General features: G+C 54.2%; 2 protein-coding genes across 4 annotated transcripts in view; one reads left to right on the top strand and one right to left on the bottom strand.

Annotated features, from left to right (window-relative positions):
* Positions 1 to 1,013: 1,013 nt before the first annotated feature.
* Positions 1,014 to 10,501, bottom strand: MYMK (myomaker, myoblast fusion factor). Its single transcript, XM_067309123.1, has 5 exons — positions 10,351 to 10,501; positions 8,655 to 8,769; positions 4,133 to 4,281; positions 2,762 to 2,878; positions 1,014 to 1,561 (listed from the first exon to the last, which is right to left on the bottom strand). Exons 1-5 carry the CDS (start codon positions 10,483 to 10,485, stop codon positions 1,415 to 1,417), a joined length of 663 nt encoding a protein of 220 aa, XP_067165224.1. The 5' UTR covers positions 10,486 to 10,501; the 3' UTR covers positions 1,014 to 1,414.
* Positions 10,502 to 18,517: 8,016 nt separating this feature from the next.
* ADAMTSL2 (ADAMTS like 2) overlaps positions 18,518 to 23,176 on the top strand; it is a 30,272-nt gene continuing 25,613 nt past the window's right edge. For all 3 annotated transcript variants that reach the window (XM_067309303.1, XM_067309302.1, XM_067309304.1), the window contains exons 1-3: positions 18,518 to 18,609; positions 20,478 to 20,592; positions 22,344 to 22,486. In XM_067309303.1, the coding sequence (XP_067165404.1) occupies positions 20,479 to 20,592; positions 22,344 to 22,486 (257 nt within the window). In that variant the 5' untranslated portion in view covers positions 18,518 to 18,609; position 20,478. The remainder of the gene's footprint in view (positions 18,610 to 20,477; positions 20,593 to 22,343; positions 22,487 to 23,176) is intronic.

Genomic DNA, 23,176 nt, shown 5'->3' with positions numbered 1-23,176 from the left:
TCGCGGGTTTATTAAAACCTCCCGTGCAGGGCTTTCCCCCTCCTCAGAACCAGGCCGACTCGACGCTGCCTCCTGCCCTGGCAAGGGGGCTGTGCACCGCTGCAGACGGCGTGCAGAGATGCTTCTTGCAAGAGTCTCCGGATTAGGAGTCAGAGCACTTGGGACCGTTTCTCGGGGATGCCCTTGCTCTCCTCGCGTGGCAAAGTACATCAGCAGCGTGCGTGCAACGGGGAAAGCGTGGCACGTGGGCTATACGCTCAGAGCACGTTGCAAGACGTGCAGGTGGCTGGGTGCTCGGAAAGGCCCGATGCGCTGTGTTATTTTAGCGGTGAGCCCTTGGGAAGCTCTGCTAGCGCCGCGTCTGCATGCGGCCGCGTTGGCTGTGCCACCGCAGCACCAGCTTGTCAGTGACTCTTGGATGCTCTGGGGTTCATAACTCATTTGTATTTTTGTTGGAAGCTCGTTCGCTTTTGGTTGTTGCCCCATAGCAGGAAGCTGCTCTGATGAATGACCAGCGCAGATTTCTATTCCAGAGGAGCCCGGGCTTAATGTGGGCTTTCTGTGGACATCACTGTATATCAATACTGCTCTAATTGTCCATGACATATAGTCTTGGCTTTTTTCCCAGACAGTCTAAATAAATCATACACTTCTGCTATAGTAAATAGTCTGTTAGAGGAGATGTTGTAGGCTTACATCCCTCCAGGAGCTTCTTTTCTGCGCCTCTAATTTTCCATGTACTTTCCATACTAATGAGCCTCTCTGCAAGCGCACCTGCTGCCCGTGTGATCCAAACAGGGTTGCAAGGACAAAGTGCCCAATGTTGCCGCTGTCTCCGGGCCGGAGCGGGTTTGGCAGCGGAGGGCTGCGGGCAGGGGAGGAGGGGGGTGCCTGGAGCTCTCCTTTGGTGCTGGCACCCGACCTCGGCTGAGCAGGAGCGAGCGTGAGCCGGGCTAGAAAGTCTGTTGCACCGTTAAAGAAAGTTGGGTAGTGCACACTTGCAAAGCCTTGGTTAATATGCATTATTTACATCGGGAGAATACATAAATAAAATAGTAAATATCCTCAGAAAAATACAGATTCTGTTAATTCAGCATCACAAACACAGCCCTGCGTGCTGCGGGACAACGCGGGTCCGCGCAGGCCGGCAAAAATGGGACCACCCAAGAGGCTGCGTGGCCCAGAGAGCGCGTGGAGAGACGCAGAGGTCTCCTGCACCTTCTCCCCAGCCGGGGAGAGGATCATTTTCCAGCCACGAGTTCTCCATGACAAACATGTGCTTCTCCAAGGAGAAGCCGCAAACTCGAAGCGCAGCCTCTGCTTGGGCTGATGGTGGAGAGACGAGGTCTTTCCGTGTGAAAAAGCCCAGAGCGGGCTGGGATCAGCGTAGATGCCCCTGGCCGCCCGGGGCACCTCAGACGCAGCAGCAGAGCGTGGAGCAGTCGAGCCGCGCGGGGCTCCCGGCGCTCCCGGCCTTCTTGTTCTCCTTGGGCAGCAGCAGGACGAAGGACATGGCCAAGGCGCAGTGGTAGAAGCTGTGCACGTAGGTGTAATCCCACTCCTGCAATCGGGACAGTGCGTTAGGAAGACCTGCCGGGCACCCAGGTGCCCTTGGGCTTCCTTATCCTCGTGGAGGGAGTTTTAGTTATTTCGTGACCCTCTCCCACCCCCAATTTGATGCCGCCATGAGGCTGTGCTCAGGGCTTTCCTCTCTCGGTTGTTCCTTGGTGGCACTGGCTTAGCTCTACCGTTACGTCTCTAAAAGTAGTCAAAAGGAAAGGAAAGAAAGTCCTGGGACTTCTGCCTCTTCTTGCTGCCGGAGAAGAAAGGCTTTCCAGCCTTAAAAAAGGCAGCAACAGAAAAGCAAAGTGGATTTAGCACATTCCAATTTGCACATTTCCCAACTCTTGAATGAAGTGTTTCATTACCCCACGAAGGACAAAATAGAGAAGCCAGGAGGGGAGGATGGGGCGCAATGGGGGAGGGAGTTTCTGCTAAGTGACGTTTTTATGTTCTGCTAGAATTTGCAATTACCGAATGCTTTGAAAAATAATCCTTGGGGAGCGCTGTGAAGTTGTATCTAGTAGCTCCCAAAGCACAGAGCAGCAGTAACGCGAGGGCTGAACACATGCTTGACTAGCAGCTGTGTCAGGAGGGTTATCTCCTTCCTCTCTCCTTCCCTTTCTGGGCGTTAGAGGCAGAACATTTCAGGCAGGAAGAGAGCATTGGCCAGTGGCGAGAGCAAAAGGTTAAAAGCCGGATCCAGCGCCCCAGGGAGCCAACAGCGCGTCTTTGCACTGGCGTGAGTAAGCCTTGGCTCGGGCCGTGCCGAGGTCATATCCAGTCCCTGCCATGGATTTGCGAGGTGTCCTTAAATCACCCATGCCCCGCTTCCAAAAAAGGCCACTAACACTCGACAAAATAGTTTCAAAGACTGCATCTGGCTGAAAAAAATTGGCCTGTCCCGGTGTAAACTCGCTTGTGGGAGGGAAGCGAACAAGCCTCCCCCTGTATGTTGCTCCTGATCAACTTTGTGCCCTACCCAAACTGCAGTTAATGAGCCGAACGTCGGGATGGGCACGGGGAGGGAGTGAATCCCTGTCTGTCCTGCTAGACCAAGGCACACCAACCCTGTAGACAAGAGCTTGAGTTGAATTTTGTCCAAGGGTGGATGTGAAGCAGCAGTGCAAGGGGGAAATCTATCTTGGTAATGTCCTTCACACATCGTAAAGTCAGTGTGATTTATCGTGCAAAGACTTACCTCGAAGAAGAACCTCAGCATCAGTGCTAATGCCCCAAAACAGAAGCCAGGACCGATCTGTTGTGTGTAGACACTCTTGTCTGGATATAGACCTTTCTTCTCTTTCATCTTTTGGAGCTGGAAGGAAAGAGAGAGCACATCAAGCCTATTCGCCCGGGTTTAACTCACTGCTCAGCATCTCAAAGATCCCACAAATGTTAAAATAAAACCAAGCAAAGGCCCCAAAACAGTTCCCTGAGGCTAAAAGATCCGTCTGTAGTGTGAGGTACCTACACCTGGGCGCTGCTCCGGATCCCCTGGTATATCACTGTTTCATTTTTGATCATAAAGCTCTTTTCCTAATATTCAGCCCAAAACCGAGGTTGTGGCCTTGTAAGCCCTGTCTCTGCCTCAGAAACGGGGCTGGAGGGAGGAGATATCAGTGCAAGGTCCATGGGCTGGAGGACGTGGGATGATCTCCGTGCCCCTCCCTCTGGGAACGGAAGGAATATGCCTGTCCCCTTCCCCATCTTATCTGTTTGCTTTTCCTTGAGTGCTTAACCTGTGCAGCCGTGATTTCAGGGGACCGTTACCTTTGCTGTGGCCCAAATTTGCTGCTGTAATTCAGTCCCTAATGATGGTAATGACGAAGGGAGCGCTGGCTCCCAGCAGCGCTGTAGACAGAGCTTAGCGACAGCGTTTAGCTGGGATTTGGATCACTGAATTTCCATGATGCTTGGCAGTGTCTTCCTGCAATTTCTGTTCCATCACTGAATCCTTTGCCTTTCCCTTTTACGGACATGCTCGCTCTTGCTAATGACTCCGACACATGCGCTCCCTCCCAGATAATTCTGATCAGGGACAGCAATATTTGCTGCGCACAGTGCATACACTGGGAAGAAGTTATGTGATTGTCATCCCCGGAGCTGCAAGCCAGATTCAGGCAGATTTTGGGCAGATTCCTTCCCACTTTATCACCGCCTTTTATGCACATCTTCCATTGGCTTCAGAGCAGTTTACCAGAGCACTCTACCCCTTAGTAGTTGTAAAAAACCCATAAATACATTCCTCATGATTAGAACTGCAGCAACAAGAGATGCGGTGGGCTGTTCAGACTGATTGGATCTGGCATTTATCACAAAAAGTGTTTACTGTCTGCCTGCTTGCTGCTTTGATTGCAGGAAAAGTACTGTTTAATCACCTTGATGACCTGCGTCCCAAGAGCTGGAGCTAGAGAAGGAAATTGCTCTCCTGGCACTGTCTCTCCTGCAGGTTGAACGCCCTCCGGGGAAAGCTCAGCCTGTTCCCCGTGGTGGGCCAGGGAATGGTGTGAGCACCTGCGTGACAGTGACTTTGAGCCCAGGTGAGGTGCCCGTACGGTTTTGTACTTACCCATTTCACGGTTATCACGAGGACGGCTGTCCCGATGGGTCCTGAGTAGACTCCGTAGCCCCAGCGGTCATGGTAGATCCTCACCGCTATGGTGAGCACACCAAACATGATGAAGGTGGATCTCTTCGGCTCATCGAACTCTGCCAGCGCTGCATGGCACAAACCACAGGGAGCATCAGGCCATCTCGTCTGCCTTCCTCCAACCGTGGGGCAAACGACACAGTTTTATGATGTGTCTAAAGCTTTACTGAAGTCTATCTGGGTCTGCCACAAGGACACTAAGTGTTTGATCCAAGTCTGAGGTTTGCCTTTCTTAAGTCTCACAGGTGGGGAAACTGAGGCACGCAGGGGGCAAAAGAAATCATCCCAAGGTATATGAGAAGGCAGTGGTGGGTCTAGGAGCTGATGTTAAATGTCTTAAATTCAGCGTTGTGTGTGGAAGCAAAAGGAGGTTTTCTGCCCTGGGTTTCCTTTCCTTCCCTTGCTCTCCTCCCAGCCCGAGTCGGCTCTCGTTGACTGAGAGGTGAGCACGTGCAAGCTCAGGCGTTTTGCACGTTGATGGGGAAGGCACTTGCAGCAGAGGTTCGAGGGCTCTGGGGACACCTGGGGACACTGAATGGCTCTGCGTTCGGTACAGCCTGTGGCCCTAGTCTATGGACCCCGAAACTTGCTGGAAGTGAAAGGTTTTGAGCAGCCTTTCCTAGAGCAAACCCTGGCTTTGCAGGCAGCTGTGGTACTTCTGAGAGCAGAGCCCAATGCCGAGGACATGGAGAGAGCCTACTCAGGCAACTGCCGTTGCTTCCAACGGGAGGTGAGTAGCCAGCTCTTCTCGTTGGCTCTGCAAAAGCCAAAGAGCCCAGTAAATCCTTCTGGGTGGTGGCAGCTGGGCTGACTTCACCAGCAGAGCCTCCGTCTGCCTTTCCTTCCCTTTCCCAGGTGGACTGAGAAGGCCCAGACCCGGTGGGCCGGCAACTGGCTCTTCGGTTAGTCCTTACCTCTCCAACCCAGCCTAACCTTGTTGGCTCACCTCAATCCAGCCACCACCTACCCAGCTCCGGCAGGGCTGCTCCGGCCCAGCCCTGGAAAGCTGCGAGCCGGTTGCAATCAGGGCCGGGATGGGGTGCTGGACCGCGCAGACACCTGCCTGGAGTTTGGAAGCTCCAAGCTGCCAGTGCAAGTGAATTATTAGAGGCTTTTGTTTAGCACAGAATGGGGTAATAACTGATAAAAGTTATGGATCCCAGTGGGCTCCATGCTTTTCCAGCTCACACAGCTGTGTTATGGCTGTCCCGGATTTGCATTCCGGGAAGCGTGCCCGAGGGTCTGCGTCCGCACATGTGCGCTCGGGCTTTACAAGCCACAGCGTGAGAGGCTTCCCTGTGCTTTAGTCACCACACCTTCTATGTCCTTGGATCGCATTTTTATAGGGAGTTTGGCTAAGGGATAATGTCCGCATTTTAATCTCTGTTTTTTCCCTGCGGGTCAATATTTTAAACATCTTAGTCCGGGATTTTTATTTTTTGTGAGTTTTTTTTAAATGCAGTAACGAAGCAATCAAGTCAAATTGAGCTGCAAGGAGCCAAAGTGTCTGGATGAGCTCTGACCTACCCTGACATTGCTATTGTCTACTGAAAAATGTCCTTGGGAGATGATCTGTCTAGTTGGGATTTTTTTTTCAAGTTGTCATGGAGAGCACTAAATTGCCTTGGACAGTAAGAGAAGCCACCTGAAACCTGTAGGACTCAGACCTTGGGTGAACAGAGCCATTTCTAAGGTTAATCACTCATTTCCATGTTGTGGGACCAGGTGCTCCTGCCAAAGGGAGGAGGAAAAGGAGCCTGAGCCGAGGTGCTGTCCCGGGGTGTCCTGCCGAAGAAGGGCAGCGGCAAGGCTGGAGCTCTTCCTCCATCAGTGGAGACCGGAGAGGCAGAGGTAAAAGTCCTCCTGGCATTTTGGGCTGTGCATGGGCCCAACGACCCCACACCAGCATTTGGAGGGCTGGGGACCTTCCTGGTTGGAAGTAGACTGGAATTGGGATTGCTGCTAGGGATGGGCTGAATTTGAGGAGCAAAACATTGGTGGCTGGAAAGGTGACTGCCCCGTCCTCTCTCTCCCCTTACTCTTTCCCTGTCAGAAATTCTCATCTGACCTTCTCCCTCAGAAAAAAAAAAGTTGGCAAAATTGGAAAATAAAAAAAGAAAGCTTGAAGGTTTCACCCTTCTCTAGTTCTTTCATTTCTCTTATTTCAATTATACCTTGTTCCAGTGGCAAATGAGAAATAAAGAAGGAAAAAAGAGAAGGAAGAGAAAGTAGGGAAAAGAATCCAAATTTTTAATAAAAAGCAAGTGATATATCTTTCTCCTTTTTCAAATCCGATCTAATATTTCCTCTCAGCCCAGACTTGGCTTTTGATAAACCAAGGAGATATATTTGTGTTTTGACTAAGCTGCTTCGATTTGCGTGCTACCAGGGGAAGTGGCAGACTCTCCAATCCTTAATGCCTTCAAGCCGAGACTGGACGCCACTCGGGAAGGCAGACTTGGGACCGACAAGCCGACAGGCCCCATGCAGGGATAACGAGGAGAAAAATGAGATTCTCTGACACATGAGGTTTCAAATTAAGTGATCTCGTACTACCGTCCAGTCTTTAACTAAAGTTCAAGATTGTGTGTGTTATTTGCCAGTTTTAATGAATTAAAACAGGCTGGCAGACCTTTAGCCAAACAGAAAAGGAGACTTAATTTCCCATGTAAATTTTTTGGTATGGGTTCTCCACTCAGCTTTACGCGTGCATCTCTGCAAGGACCGGTCCAAACTAGGGACACAGTCGACTGCAGCTGAGTCCTGCGGGGCACCTCGAGCCGCGAGGCGCGGTGGGATCACAGGTCAGAGGTCCCTGTGCACTCGTGCACCGAATTTGCCATTTGCAGGCTTGCGGGGCAAGTCTAGAGGGGAAGGAAAAAAGCCTTTAGCTGAACGTGTCTCTGAAACGTCAGAGCGTTTGGGAGCGGATGGAAAGAGTCCTTCAGGTGGGTTACCCAAAACTGCAGGGATATCACCACCGTGTGTGCAGGGGCGATATAGGCTAAGAAACGTTGCATACTTACCACGTAGGTGGGTTATATAATCAACCATGCTTTACACATAATGTGCACCGAGAGTGACATATACTGTGCATGGCTTGCCTATACCGTACGATATGTGTCTTTGCAACACGAGGTTTTCTCTCTGACACACAGACACATCAGCTATAACATATGCACAGCTCATCGGGAGCCGAGGTGCTGTCCCGGGGTGTCCTGCCGAAGAAGGGCAGCGGCAAGGCTGGAGCTCTTCCTCCATCAGTGGAGACCGGAGAGGCAGAGGTAAAAGTCCTCCTGGCATTTTGGGCTGTGCATGGGCCCAACGACCCCACACCAGCATTTGGAGGGCTGGGGACCTTCCTGGTTGGAAGTAGACTGGAATTGGGATTGCTGCTAGGGATGGGCTGAATTTGAGGAGCAAAACATTGGTGGCTGGAAAGGTGACTGCCCCGTCCTCTCTCTCCCCTTACTCTTTCCCTGTCAGAAATTCTCATCTGACCTTCTCCCTCAGAAAAAAAAAAGTTGGCAAAATTGGAAAATAAAAAAAGAAAGCTTGAAGGTTTCACCCTTCTCTAGTTCTTTCATTTCTCTTATTTCAATTATACCTTGTTCCAGTGGCAAATGAGAAATAAAGAAGGAAAAAAGAGAAGGAAGAGAAAGTAGGGAAAAGAATCCAAATTTTTAATAAAAAGCAAGTGATATATCTTTCTCCTTTTTCAAATCCGATCTAATATTTCCTCTCAGCCCAGACTTGGCTTTTGATAAACCAAGGAGATATATTTGTGTTTTGACTAAGCTGCTTCGATTTGCGTGCTACCAGGGGAAGTGGCAGACTCTCCAATCCTTAATGCCTTCAAGCCGAGACTGGACGCCACTCGGGAAGGCAGACTTGGGACCGACAAGCCGACAGGCCCCATGCAGGGATAACGAGGAGAAAAATGAGATTCTCTGACACATGAGGTTTCAAATTAAGTGATCTCGTACTACCGTCCAGTCTTTAACTAAAGTTCAAGATTGTGTGTGTTATTTGCCAGTTTTAAAGAAAGAATTCCACTTTTTAAAGAAAGAATTCTACTTTTTAAAAGATATGCATAAGAACCGATGATGGCAGAAGAACACCCAGCTAATACAAATACTGGGCACCAGAACTCTGTCTATCTCCGAGAGCAAAACTTTTCCAGCCACCGCTCAAGACAGTTGCTGTATGTGTCTGTACAGCACCGAGCGCAACGACTCTCCAGGGCATAAATGATATAAAAACGGATCAAAGCGCAGCTCAGCCTAGCTTGTAGGAAAGGTGCCTCCGCGTTAACTCTTGCAGGTGGCAGCTCAAAGGCAGCTGCATTGCTGGGGACTGTCCCCACCAACCATCCCACCAACAAATCCTGCTCCAGCCTGCCAAAGCCGGTGCTGGACAGGCCCCCGAGCCCCGGGCTTACCCATCAGCGACACCCAAATGGACAGGGCCGTTCCGTAGATGCTGAAATACTCCAGGATATCGTATCGCATGAAGCACAGCACTGATAAACCAGGGCCATCGCACGCATGGTAAATCTATTGCGGAAAAAACCCAAAGCGTTAAAAAGCGTGTTACAAATCCAGACCCGGCATGAGGTCTTTATCACGGCAACTGAATCCTCGTTTTTTATCAACACCTAGTTGCTTACCCACAGACAACTAAGGTAAAAGAAAAGACTTCTGCTGGGGGGTCTGAGACAGGCTTTGCGTGGCCTGTGCAACGGAGGGCCAGCCGGGAGCGGAAAGCCGGAGTCTCAGATGCAGCCGGGTGACGGATACGCAGTCGCGAATGCGTCTGAGAGATAACGTCTCCGTTCCCAATTGCAAATTACCTTAGGCAACCGCAGCAGCTGCGGCACCGCGCGGCTCCTCCCGACGGCCCCGGCAGCTGCCTGCCCTCCCTCGCGCGCGGCTATTTTGCCTCTCCAACCCTTTGTGGAAGACCCGTTCCACCCCCCATTGAAAATACGTGCCACGTTTCCAGCTGACATCCACGGGAGGTGGAGCAGACACCAAAACGGTGCAAAATGAAATCGTAGCCGTCTGGCTTCCCGGGGGCGCCGGCGGGGAGGCCTCGTTTGGTGCACTTTTATTGACTAGTCCTATAGTTCTTACGGAAGTAGCCGATTTTTTCCTTTTTCCCTGTATTGTGTTTCAAACGGAGGTTTAAACAGTGGATCCCTAGGAACAGCAACCTGGGAGTTCAGAGCCCTGCATTTTGCCCTTGGTTCTGCTATGGAAGAGCTTTCTGCGCTGGGAAAAGCTCTTATCTACTCCCTGCCTCAGTCTGTCTGCCTGTACAAGGGACATAACGGTCCTCATGAAATGCCCTGCGATCTGGGGTGAGAAGAGATAATTGCAATATTAGTTAGGTTGCTGGACTGTTCCTCAGCAGAGCCTTGCCATGGTATTAAAAGGAAACTTTTCCCGGTGGGAATGCAGCCCGCGTGTGTACGGGATCACTTAGCAGCTGTGCCGAGTTCAAGGCACCTTACTGCCGGCAGTGAGAACATCAATTATATTTTGCGCGTGTACAGACAAAAAACCTTCTCCGCTCGTCCTGCTCGTGGCGAGGGGAGGCAGGTCGATCCTGAGCCTGGGGAAAGCACGTTGCCAACCCCGGGCTGGGGGGTTAGTCCTCATTTTTCTTGATAACTCAGCGACATGTTTTCAGTCCTTCCGTTCCCGGTGCAGAAACTTCCCAGACTCCGGCGTTACTCACATCACCATTTAACATTGCAAAATCAATAATTCGACTACGTGCTTTAGGCTGAAATGACGGAAACACAGCGAGTTTCTCTCAAGACAATTTAACCCCCAAATTCAGCACGGCCACTTACCAGCCGTAAAACAAGAGGGGAAAACAACTCCGAAACATCGCAGATAGATCACGCCGGGCGCCCGGATCCCTCTCCCTGACTTCACAACGGCTGGAGACCGTAAAACGCCAAACAACTCTATCTAGGGACATCGCTTGGGACATCCTGCAGGGACGATCCTAGTGCAGCTGCTCCGCGTCCCACGTGGGGGGAGCCCAGCTGAGGACGGGGACGCCGGGGGTGACGCCGGGGGCTCCCCCAGCCCTTCGCGGAGCACCGAGGCGCCCGGGGACCTTACCGCCACGAAGAACATGGTGAAGAAGTAAACCATGGCTTCCATGTGGAAGCGCCGCTTGGCCGCGATGCTGATGGTGGGGAGGAAGACCAGGCTGCTGAGGGTGGGGAGAAGGAGCTTGGCCACGAGCGACCCCATTGGCACCCCGCGAGCGAGCCGGCGGCTCCCGGGCAGCGTGCGCGGCCGAGCCCGGAGCAGCGGGACCGCGGAGGGCTCCGAAAGCAGCTGCAGCGAGCGTGCTTTAAACTTTAAATGTCCTGCGGGGCTGGGGCGATGCCGGCTGGCGACAGCTGCTGCGGCGGCGGCGATGGCGCAGCTGAGGCCTGCCCTTCCCGGGGGCTCTCCCCCTTCGCCTCGCTTCGGCGGCGAAATTCCCGGTGCAGCCGGCGGCCCGGAGCGACAGATGCTGGGCGCTGCCCTGTGGCTCGGCCGGGGGGCGTCCGCGGCTGCAGGAGGGGGGCGACACGCACGGGGCCGAGCCCCGAAAGCAGCCGCGACGGCCTGAACCGTGGCTGCAAATAAATGCGATATTGCCCCAGCGCTCCTTGCTGCTCCGTGCACGGAGCCGGGCAGGTCCCGCTGGAGCATCAGTCATCCGTGTTAACCGGCACCTAACATGCCTGCGCTGTCCCCTGTGCTCTGATAGAGTTAAATTCAGCCCCTTTCTCAGCAACGCTCTAAAGCTTTGCAGCGCGGAGGATTATCCGTCGCGCTGCACCTACGGGAGACCGGTCTGAAATGACGGTGCCGAAGCGCCCCGGGGTGCAGGAATGCCGGCAGCTCGCCGCCCGCCGCTACGCGAAAGCCGCGGGAGAGGGACCGGCAGCCAAGCAAAGCCTGGGCTGCTAATCCGCTCGGCGGCTCCTCGCTTTTTTTTTTGCAAAACTCTCCAGGGTCTCCCCGGATAAGCAGCAGCCCTGCTTTTGCGGCCCCGGCGCCGGCGTGGGGGTGGTGAAAGCGCCTCTCGAAGGCTGTTTGCACGGAGAGCGAGCGGTGCGTGGGCACAGCGCGGCCCCCCTCGCCCTGCCGGCAGCGTCCGCAGGCGCGCGGTTGCACGGCTGGGCGAGGAGCAGGGCTCGTGCAGCTGCCCAGGCGGCATCGCTTTGAAAATACCATCCAATAGCCGTCAAACGCAGCCCCCCCGCCGCCCCCCTCCTGCCTTTGCCCAAGCTCCAGCGGGAGCCCACTGGAAAGGAAGCCCAGTTGGCGGCTGCGTGCAGCAAGTGCCAGCCATGGAAAGTGCTCTCCGGAGCAGCAAAAAGCGCTGGAGTTCTCAGAAGCAAGAAAACATTCCACAGGTTGCTGTTCCTTTTTTTTTTTCTCGCAGCTGCACACCCTGGGCCTGGTGGTTGGTTTGCAGCCAGCGCTGTAGGCACAGAGGGGGAGGAAAAAAAACACAAAAAAACAGTTTTTGCACACATGTTCCAGCTATTATTGCAAAAGAGACCCCAAAGAAAACGGCAGGGCTGGGGGAAGGCAGGTGGCTCGGTAACAGCAGTAGCTGCTGCTTAAAAGGCCTTTGTTCAAGCTGCGAGCGACCGAACCGAAGCGCTGGATGTGGGCTCCTCAAATCCCCCCGCGGCGGAACCCGCGCAGCAAAGGGCCGGAGTTTTGCTCCTTCGCTCTTAAACAGGTAGGAAACCTAGAATGAGCAAATTTCAGCTCCTGCAGTTAAGTGCTTCTGGAAAGGCAACTTTTAAATGCGCATTCCAAAGGGCTCATTTTGTGCGGAAGGAGGTACCAGCACAAATGCAGGAATGGCGATACATATGGCTGCAAACTGGTTCCCAGGTGCCAAAACCAGGTCCTGGTATGCCGTTCCTGGATCATTCCAGCGTAAAATTAATCGTGGTTTTCTGTAAGCACTTCCACCACTTCAACTTAGACCCCGCAGTAAGGAAAGAGACACAGATAGGGCTTTTTTAATGCTAGGGTGATGGCTTGAAAGGGGTATACAGTGAAAAGGAGGATCAGAGATCGATGCCAATTTAGCAGCAGAAAATCCATGTATAATATGTTCTCCTTGGGGTGAATGTAAGATGACTTGCAAAAGCAACGGCTCTGGAACGGCGCAGTTATTCCCAAGGAGCCCTGAGCAATTCGGCTTGCGCGGCCCAGCCTAGCGATGGACCATCGCAAAGATTTAGTGCCTTCTTGCTGCGATAAGAAACCGCCCGGCGCAGGAGGAGCTGGTGCAAGCGCGGAGCAGCCCACGCGCGCGAGCGAGGCTCCCGCACCGGCACGGTCCGTCGCTGCAGGCCCGGCCGCGCGAGCGCATTGACCCCGGCTCCCGCTCGCTCCCGTGCGCGGCGCTGCCAAAGCACCTGCATCCTTCTCTTTTTTTATTAGTGGAATAAATTGCCACTTAAAATATCCATTCTCCGTTGGGGCTGGTTCCATTTTAGGGCAGCTTCAGCTCAACACTTGCCCTTAAAGAAAACCCCTCCTTCCCGCCTCTCTGCTGAATAAACCCGCTACGTGTGCTCCTCGCAGGGATCCTGCCTTCTTCTTGCCTTAGATACAGGGTTTTTCCGCCCTCCCCTTCTCCTTTGCCTGGTCACTGTCCATTGCAAGCGGCAGCCGGGGGTGGCGGTTTAAGCCCGCGGAGCCTGCTGCCGGCGGCAGGCGGCCGAGGACCGCGACGGGCCGCGGGCGCCCTCCCGTTTCAGCCGAGGACATCTGTCCTTGTCGCCGGGTTTCCGCCGTTTGTGCCCTTGCGGATGTCCCGGCTCCTCGGGGCGGCCGCCCGACTCCCAGCTCCGCTTCCTGCCGCCCAGCCGGAGCTGCGGCCCCGCGCGGCTCGGGGCACAAACGGAAAAGCTATAAAAAGAGGGAGGCTGGAAATAGCACGGGAGAGAGGGAGACAGAGCCGGCGAAAGCTGCCCCGGGAAGAGGCGAGGGCGAGAGCCGCCTCTCCCGGCCGGCAGACATCCTCTGCTCTCGCCGCCGGTCTGGTGGCCCCGGGCGTGAGCCGGTCCCCGACCCGGGATGCTGCAAGCCGCCTTGACCCGGGCTCTTCGGAATAAGCTGCTGTGATGCCAAAGGCCAAAATAAGCGAGGCTCTTGCAACGGGGGCTCCCGGTGGGACCTTTTTTTTACCATCACAGCTCCCAGAGCCCGGTGACTATGTGCGTGTCTCAGCTCTCGCGCCTTTGTTCCAAAGCCTCGTTTTCTAGCCCACTTCCCCAAAGAGAAAAGCTTGAAGCTGTGATGTTTAAAGGCTCAAAATCCAGAAGGGAAAAAAAACGATCTTATGATTTTGGGGAGTCTGACTCATGATTTTTGAATGTCTGTGGTTGGCAATACTGCATAGCTTATGTCCCTCAACACAGTAATACACAACTGCCATGCAAAACTCATTTCATTGAAAGAAAAGGCTTTGTACTTTTTTTTTTCCTTAAATCTTTGCATAGCTAAAATTTCAAACCAAGTTTGACTTGTTTGGAAGCTCCTCCAGGCTCTTGCAGGAAAACGTATTGTTTGGATCAGGTAAAATTAAACTGAAAAGAAATCTGCAGAGAAAAAAGTGGCTTTTAAAGCCATTGCAACTCTGTGGCCGGGACTGTACCTGGGGTCGCTGTGGTTGCTTGCGGCTTCCAAACTGCCCAGAGATGTTTTTAATAGGAACCTGATGGCAAGAGCATCTTGGTGGCTTTGGCTTGTTCAGTTTGACTCGAAATATTGCAAATACTCACGGACGAAACCCTCACGCTAGCATGATATAAATCACCATCATCCACATTTCATGGAAGCACGCAGAGATGAAGTGCCTTGCCTAACACTGTGCCCTAGGTCGCTCTGCAAGGGGCCGGGAGCGTCTCTAAGGGACGCTGCTTTGGTCGCCTCTTGCTGTTCGAGTTTCAGACTGGTAGGACATAGCCGCCGCTCTTGAGAAGAAGGTAGGGCTGAGTGCCAGAGCCTTTTGGGGGGCTTTGCCACGTTTTCATCCCAAATGTTCCACCAGTGTTCTGGTTGTGCAGGGAATTCACCCACTGCGTGGCAGGCTTAAATCTGACCAGGTTGCGGATGGCTTTCCTATAAATACTGCATGGAACCGTGCTGAGTTGTTGAACACGTTGGTCACTCATGTAGAAGGTCTTAAAAAAGAAGGAAATTTGTTAGTTGTCTTGTCCCCAGTTGAACACGAAGCTGCCAAGGGGGGGTTCTGGGCTAACGGGATCCAGACCCAACTCCTGCCTTTCCCGCAGCTGCCGCCTCCTCCTCCAGCCTGCATCGGGTGGACCTCAGCAAGCGTTTCTCCTGGGGCCGGTTATTGCAAAGCCATCCCGTCAGCTGGATCGGCGTGCGGGCTGGGCCAGAAAAGGGCTAATTTTGTCTGGAAGGTGGTGCTGGAACGCCGCCCTGCATGGCCGGGACGTGACTCCGGTTCGCCAAGAACAGGTTCTGGTATGTTGTTCAGACACTTCTGGCACAAAACTAGCCCTGGACCTGCTCCGTGCACTTGCAGTCCCCGGCTGAATTCCCTGCGAGCTTTGGGCTCGGGGTGCCGGAGCGCGGCGCGGCGGGAGGACCTCGGGTGCGGATGGGGAGGTCTCCCAGCTGGTCGGTGGAAGCCGTGGCTCTTGCTCAGAAGACGGCATTGCTCGCTGCTTCCGAGTCCCCCTGGGATGAGCTGCTGAAGCTGGGTCTTGCCCCGGCACCGAGCGCCATGCCCTCGGTGGCACCGCAGAGCAAAGCGACCAGACCCAAGCCTAGGTGGGAAAAGGCCGGATCCCGTGAAACGCCGGGTTTCTCCTCTCCGTGGCGGAGCAGTCTCAGCTCCCACCGAGCGGAGACAATGCTCAGTCCAAGAGTTTGTTGAAGGAACTTCAGTGACGGAAACTCCTTTCCTCTGCAGGCACCTCTCCGAACGAACAAGCAGGCAGTTCTCTTTGACTCCCACCAGGCAGGAGACGACGTTATCCTGGAGCGTCTGCCGCTCCTTTCCTTTGCAGCCGGCGTTAGGCACGGCGGTGGCTTTGGTCGGAAAGGCTGGCAGGCTGGCGGCGACGTCCCTGGGGCGCAGGACCCGACAGCAAACAAGGCGAAGGTGCAACCGCGGGCTGCCGCGCGGCGGGGGCTGAGCAAGAGCCCCTGAAAGCCTCGCGGGGGGGTGGCGGCGTTTTGGGCAGGTTGGGACGGGTGCCCAGAGGCTTGGCCAGGCGCGGAGCAAGCGCGCGTTGCTGTCCGAGGTCACCCGGAGCACAACCCCCAGCTCCAGCCCAGTGCCACGGCCTGAGGTTAGGAAATGAGTCTTTTCGGTGCTCCCAATGGGTGACGCGCGGGGGCCGAGCTGCACGCCTGCGGCGGCGGCGGCAGCAAACGCTGCAGAACTGCCAACGCGGCCCATCGCGTGCGTCCAGGCCGTTGCAGCGCCTAGCAATCCCAGTGCAGACAGAGAATTTGCCCTTTCCTCCCGGCACCGCGGGATGCGGGGTGCCCGGTTCGGGGACGCCCGGCTGGGAGCATGCGCGGCGGCTGCCCTGCGGCTAACGGGGAGCAGGGACGCGCTGCGCTGCCTGTGCTGGGACGGCATTGCCGGCCCCGTTTTCACCCCATTTTCGCCCGAGCCTTCCACCTCCCTTGGCGAGCAGTGCACGAGCGCTCGGCAGCGGCGCGAGGAGGGGAAGGCCTCTCCCGCTGTCCGTGCAGGTGCATCTTGTCCCGATTTACGCCAGCCTCAAAAGCAGTAAATAACATCTGCAAATAATTTCTGCCGCTCATGCCAAAAAGGGGGAGGGATTAAAAAAAACACCCAAAACCCCCGTTTGAGATCAGCTGCCGGTGCTTAACGCTGTACCTGTCCGCAGCCTCGGCAGGCAGAGCCCACTCCCCGTCAGGGGCCGGGGCAGCAACACCCCCCTGGATTTTGGGGGGTGGCAGGGGCCGGTTCAGCCCGAAATCGGAGCCATTTGAGTGGGTCCGCGGTGCCGATGCTCGCGGCACGCGGGGCTGGGCGGAGGCTGGAGCGCCCGGGCGGCGCGGGGGGCTTACGGGCGCCGCGGCGGGGGCACCGCTCCCGCTGCCTTCGAGAGGAGCCGCTGGGGGCTGCCGAGGCCGCGCGCCCTCCCGCAGCCAGGCGCGCCGCGGCGGGATTTGTGCGAGCCGTCGGTGGCCGCTAGGAGCCGGGGAGGAATTTTCCGATGAAACGGGGATTGCGTCAGAAAGCGCTGAGTCATCTCGGCTCCCCGTTTCCTAGAAAAACGCAGCGGCTTGGGTGAACTTTGGGCGAAGCAGGGAGATGCAGCGCGCCCCGTCTGCTGCCCGCTCCCCCAGTGCTTCCCGCAGGGGCAGCCTTCCCCCCACCTTGCCCCAGGGCTCGGGATCTCCCGGCCTCTTCCCCTCCTGGGTTTCTTTCCCAAACCCCGGGGGACGTGGGCATCCAGGGTCTCCAGGCAGCGCTGGGATGGTGAAACCTTCGGCCGAGCCTGGGGGCTCCTGGCATGCAGCCGCCGGGACTTGCACGGCCCCAGGGCTGCTCCGATGCTTTCAATGTTAAATATTTTCGTCCTTTTAAAACGTATTTTGTTCAGACGCTTCCCTCCCGCTCATTCCAAGCTGGAAAGCATTTTTCTGCTGCATGGCTAGGGCTGGAATATTTTGAGCTGCACAAGCTCTGCGAGCTCGAGTGCTAAATTTTCCCGGTGTCCTGCTCACAGCCAACCGATGGAAAATGAAAAGTGGCAAATCAGCCTAGCTGGATGAATTAAAACAGGCTGGCAGACCTTTAGCCAAACAGAAAAGGAGACTTAATTTCCCATGTAAATTTTTTGGTATGGGTTCTCCACTCAGCTTTACGCGTGCATCTCTGCAAGGACCGGTCCAAACTAGGGACACAGTCGACTGCAGCTGAGTCCTGCGGGGCACCTCGAGCCGCGAGGCGCGGTGGGATCACAGGTCAGAGGTCCCTGTGCACTCGTGCACCGAATTTGCCATTTGCAGGCTTGCGGGGCAAGTCTAGAGGGGAAGGAAAAAAGCCTTTAGCTGAACGTGTCTCTGAAACGTCAGAGCGTTTGGGAGCGGATGGAAAGAGTCCTTCAGGTGGGTTACCCAAAACTGCAGGGATATCACCACCGTGTGTGCAGGGGCGATATAGGCTAAGAAACGTTGCATACTTACCACGTAGGTGGGTTATATAATCAACCATGCTTTACACATAATGTGCACCGAGAGTGACATATACTGTGCATGGCTTGCCTATACCGTACGATATGTGTCTTTGCAACACGAGGTTTTCTCTCTGACACACAGACACATCAGCTATAACATATGCACAGCTCATCGGGCCAGGTGGAGTGTTTTCCTCAAAAATGTCTCTTTGTGTGTCTGAAACCTACAGCATTTTGGGGGGGGTTGTGCAGAAAACACGCTGTTTCAAGCTGAGCAAATGACCCAGAAGCTTAACAATTGCCACGGAAAACACATAATCATACAGATCTGCATTTCTGCCGGAGAAAACAAAATCAACGCCGGGAAAAGCATTTTTGCTGACCCTTCTCTGACTGAAGAGGCGCCTACGGCTGCACCAGAAAAACGTTTGCTATTTTCGTGGGAGATGCAAAGCAAGCTCAGAGCAACTCGAGGCGTGTGTGTGTGTGTGGGGGGGGGGGGATGGAGTTCCAATGGTCAGGAATATTGTGTTTTTTTGTGTTTGGGGGTTTTTTGAGCGGCTCGGAGGGAGCAATAAAAAGGGCTTAAAGCCAGATTTTCGCCCACCGAGTTTTTTTTTTTTTTTTTTTTTTTTTTAATTCCTTGCCGCCGCGGGGGGCTGCGGCCGCCGCTGCGCGGGGGTGGCGCGGGGCCCGGGGGGGGGGGGACGGCGGGGGACGCATGCGTGCGGCCGCCCCCTCCTCCTGCCCTCCGCCGGCCCCGCCGCAGGAAACCGGCTGGGGCCGCTGCCCGGCGTCGGGGGAGCCGAGGGGGTTAACCGGGGTGGCGGTGCCGGGGGGGGGGGGGGGGGAGGCATCCCGGGGTGAGAAGTGTGAATTCCTCGCAGTCTGTCTGACAGCTATAAAAGCGGTGGCGCGGGCTGGGGGAAGCCACTCGGCAGCTCCTCGGCGCTGGAAGCCGCCGCCGCTCCGGGGCCGCCCCTTTGAAGTGCCAGGAGGGAGCCGGGAGGGAGCGAGCGGCCGCGGCTCCTCCCCGCCCGCCGCCGCCGCGGCCCCCGCTCGTCCCCGCCGCCGCCGCCGCACCTGGCCCCGGCGGCGCCGTCCGCCTCTAGCCCGGCCCCCTGCACCTTGCCGGCCCCCCCCAGCTCTCAAGGTACGGCTGCTTTCTGCTCTTTGCCCCGCCGGGGGGGTGGCGGCGGCGGTGTTATTTTGCAGTGTGTGGGTTGGAGGGTTTTTTTCTTTTTTTCTTTTTGCAGAAAGGGAAATAAGAGGTTGGCTGCCCGCTGGGCAGCCACGCAAAAAACCAACCCCAAAGCCCCCAGAGAAATCCCGCGGGGCGCCGGGGCTCGGGCGCCTCCGCGGGCCGCGCCGTCTCCGCGGCCGCCGGTTGTGTAACGCGGGCGGCGGCGGCGGCGGCGCGCTGGAGCGCTCGTCCTCCCTTCGCGGCGGGTTTGCGCGCTCCTGGCGCGGGTTCCTCTCGTGCCAGCTCCTGAATACTTGTAGGTGCCTTCTTATTTTTATTATTATTATTTGAACGTGAAGCTTTCGGAGTGAGTGCGCTCTGCGCGAGTTATTTTATTGGCTTTGAATCAGAAGTGTCTGGAAGTCTTAATGAAAACCAAGTGTAAGGCCAGGCTCAGCCACCTGTCCCCGGGACACCCGGCCAAGAGCCCGCGGCTTCAGTTAGTCAATGGGTCTGAGTCCTGGAAAGGGTCTTTCGCGTGCTGAACCCTTACACCGTGGTGATAGCGAAGCGGAGTCAGCGGTCAGCAAGCCCTCGGATAAGTTCTGTAAACCAGATAGTGAATTTTTGGTGGCAGTGCCAGTAACTCCACATTCCCAGAAGTGCTACAAAAGCCCTTGCAGGAAGAGAAAGCAGCAGAACAGAAACCGTGTTCCAGAACTCCCTGCAGTCCTTCCCCCCTCTCCCCAGGAGCAGCCTGTGTCCCACTTCCTAAAGATAAAGTCTAGTTACTTCTCAAGGGAGACTAGCTTAGGGAAGAATATTTCTTTTCTTACAGACATGGGCTGCTTTGATTGCCTGGAAGCATGTTTTCCTGAAACCTGCTCATTTCTGGCTCTTGCAGTGAGGTTCACAATAAAATGGACTGTGGTTTTGAGCTAGGTTTTATTTGAAAAAATACCAGTCTGAGTTTGTTTCATGAGGCAGATGGAGAAAGAGATGAAAAGCTGATACTTGTGCTACTATATTTCTTCTTTCTAATTTTTGAGTGGTTTCTTTTGCTATAGAAACAGGCTTCTTTACTGGTAATCAGTGGGAATTAGAGTAGAACAAATGAAAAAAAAGGAAAAAATAATGACTGCTAACTGCTTCTTCTTGTTTGTTTGTTTATGAAGCCTTTTGCCTCATTCTCCTAGGAGCAGTTCTGTAAATGGGAATACTTAAACACATTTCTCTCTTAAATCCAGGGATGTTTCTTGTTACCAGCTGTTGTGCAACACTTGTAGTTACTTGCTCCAGTTTAAGCCTCCTGCTCCTTCCAAAAGCAGGTTGTGAACTTCAGCTCATGTTTGTGAGATCAGGTGCAGGCCGTGGGAACCCGTGTGCCTGCACGGACGTCCACAGGCACAGGCTGCTCCCGGGAACACCAAGACTGAAAAGGAATTAACCTCCTTCAGAGGAAATATTGCCCTTAGTGAGTGCTGCCAATTTATAGTAGCCGATGACACCTAGATTTGCTTTTGTTTAAATTAACCGGAACCACAGAATAATTACAGCCGTTTTATAAGTCCACCAGGCCTTTTTACAAAGTTGTGGTTTGGAAGATAGCAACCAGAGATGGGATGTGAAGCCATACCTTGTTAACACTTCCGCTAGTTTAACGCAGCTTCAGGGTCAAGCCCTGGTAATCCCTGGTGGTTGGTGTCACTTAGTTGACCATGGGTGCCCAAGAAGATGGGTGCTATCTGTATGATCCAGGCTGTAAAGTAGACATCTTGTCTCAAAATGTCGTGGGACTGGCTGGGAGTTTTGCAGTGTGGCCTTTGATCGCTTTGCAGAATGAAGATAATTAAACGGAGGTGGAGCAGCATCTTTGTCTGTGAGCAATCCCGCCTGAGAGGCACGCTAGCCTTCGTCTTCTTTGTGGGCAACATTGCCTTCGTCATATCCCAGGTGAATGCACCGTCCTGCCGGGCTGGGAGGGTCTGTTTGGGCGTTCGAGGTGGGTGTGCGGGACGCCGGGTGTGCAGGGTGCTGGGTGCCGGCACAGCACCGGTGCTGAAGGAGAGCTCCAGGCTCCTGCGCCGCCCCCGCAGCAGAGGCACGCTGAGGTCCTGGTTCTTCCCTTGCCTGTTTCCTCCTTGGAAAGAAGGGTTGTTGATTATGGTCTGGGTATAAAGTCACCCCAAATTCAACAAATTACTTAGTTGGATATGTCAGGGCCAGAGGTATAATCATGTTACAATGGCTTAATGAATTACCATGCTTAAACTGGGAATGGTGGGATCTGTCTGCATACATCAAGTCTGCAGTGAGGACATATACAACTTGGCTCAGCTCTTTTCAGTCTGGTGCTAACCTAAGTTGTCGTCTGTGGCCAAGAGCATGCACAGATCATTAACAAGGCTCTAAAAGGCAATGACCTGATCTTGAGTTTCAGTAATGTTTCCTCAGCTGCTGCAGTGGTTGGAGTTCCTGGTTTCTTTTCCTAAAACTTTATTCTCCTTTTCCCTGTAAACACAGAATTAATAGAAACTCCTAACCAACAGATCATTCTGGATGGGAAAATACATCTGTTGCCCCTCAAAAGACATCTCTTCATGGGTGTAGACATGTGGTGATGCAGTGTGAGCCAGCCCAGGGCAGGGAAGCCTAGATGCAGCCCACGTTGAAGAGCTTGGCCTCTTGCTTTGATCTCCAGCAGCTCCTCTCCCCCCCCCCCCCCGAAGTGCCAGGCTGACATGTGCAACTAGCAGCTTATGTGTGTTGGCCCACATCAGCAGAGGGGAGCTGGGGGTTGAGGACCCTCCTGAAGTGGAAAACTCTGTGATGTTCCCAAAGGAAGTGTGTGGGCTCCTCCAGCCTGCTAGCATCCACAGGAATGGCAGGCTGGCCTGCTCTCTGGCCGCTGAGTGGGATGGGAGGTGGTTTCTCCTCTCTTCTTCTGCAGCCCCTCCTTACAACCGGGCTCATGCTCTGCCCTGGGTTTTGCAAGGGTCTGTTTAAGCTTTTGGCTAAGTCTTTGACTTCATCTGGCTCTTCAGTTTCCTGAATTTGTTGTGGACCAGAGTCAGCACTAAAAGAGCTGGAGAGGTTAGGGTTTGGGGTTTAGTTCAGTTTTGCCAACTGAGCTAAACAATGAATGCTTCCTTTCCCAAGGAATCCTAGAAATTGCCATTTCATTCCAATCTGTAATGAAAACATAACTGAGAAAATGCAGGATTTCTTGCAAGATGGAAATCTCAGATTTGACCTCAAACGCGACAGGAAATGCCCTGTTAGCTCTGTGAGAGATGCAATGCTGCAGAAAAGCCCGAGTGGGAGATCCTCGTCCTCCGAGCACTGTGGCTGTCGGTGTAATGGGACATGGGCCAGGGTGAGCACCATTTCCTCATATCTCTGAGCACAGAGATTAGCAGGTCATGCATGTGGCTACCCTGGTGCTTGGATACCCTAGTGATGGGTGCTCTGGAAAACCCCTGAACAGGGAGGTTGTTTGAAGGCCCTGCCTGCTTCCACTTGGAGCAATGATCCTGCTGGCATGGGACACCTGTATTTTTTGGCCCGATGGGAGTTGGCATGTTGGATGTTGGGTTTTTGTTTGCAGAGATTGCTATGAGCAGTCGCTCTAGCCATGCTGACTCTGCAGTGTAAGTGCTGAGTGCTTCCTCTCTTCCCAACATGAATGCTGGCATTGCAAACAGGATATCGCGCAGACATCGAACAGCCTGGAAGAAGGAGCAGACGTCACTGCGTACTGGTGGGGGGAGTGGACCAAGTGGACTGCATGCACGAGGACCTGCGGGGGAGGCGTCAAATCCCAGGAGAGGCACTGTCTCCGGCAGAGGTACTGCACGCAAATCAAGTAACTCCTTGTGTACAAGGGAGTAGGGAAAAAAAAACCTGCGGCAACCCTAGTGAAATCCATGGCCTTTAGTTCTTGTATGCTGGAGGTTGATTTGATCCAGAAAGTCATCCCTTGATAGATATAGCCCTGGTGTAAAGGTGTTGTCTGGCAAACCCACCCTTACAGAAGGTAAGTGTGCCTTTGAGTGCTCAGACGAAAGGAGGATGTTCTGGGGACTTTCCCCATAGGAGGACCAGCCAAGTGGCTCCTGAGCTGGCCCTGAGGTTTCTCCAGCAGGGAATTAGGGTAGACAGGCAGCAGAGGTGGCATAAGCCCATCCTCAAGGCTCCTTGGGCACAGCAGTGTGGGATCAGGGCTGCTGATCTAGGCTGCTCCCATGCATGGTGTGTCCTCTCTGGACTGTCCATGAGACTGTCCAGAAGTCACCTCGCCAACCTCCCCCCCAGGGCTCTCATCCCCTGTGATACCTCCTAAGATGTTATTATAAAATAACAGGTAACAAAGCCAATGAGATCTTTGCTATTGACTCCAGTGAGACCCTGGTATATCTCTGTGTGGCTTGTCTGCATGGAGACAACAACCAGGCAGAAGAAGGGAACGAGCCTTTTATTTAAAGAAGGGAAGAGGAGAGAGTTCCTGACCCCCTGTCTAACCACCGTTTCTTTATTC

This window comes from Apteryx mantelli, chromosome 21, assembly GCF_036417845.1.
Source record: "Apteryx mantelli isolate bAptMan1 chromosome 21, bAptMan1.hap1, whole genome shotgun sequence".
In the NCBI taxonomy this organism is placed as follows: Eukaryota; Metazoa; Chordata; class Aves; order Apterygiformes; family Apterygidae; genus Apteryx; species Apteryx mantelli.
Note: the sequence above shows the minus strand (reverse complement) of the source record. Positions and strands in the feature narration are given on the sequence as shown.

What these genes read in the sequence shown, in the direction of transcription:
- MYMK (XM_067309123.1), bottom strand. Translation starts at nt 10,485, where the DNA reads ATGGGGTCGCTCGTGGCCAAGCTCCTTCTCCCCACCCTCAGCAGCCTG. An exon ending in CATTTGGGTGTCGCTGATGG is followed by an intron (nt 4,282 to 8,654) that starts GTAAGCCCGGGG and finishes TGTGCCATGCAG; the next exon opens with CGCTGGCAGAGTTCGATGAG. An exon ending in TCGTGATAACCGTGAAATGG is followed by an intron (nt 2,879 to 4,132) that starts GTAAGTACAAAA and finishes CTTTCCTTCCAG; the next exon opens with CTCCAAAAGATGAAAGAGAA.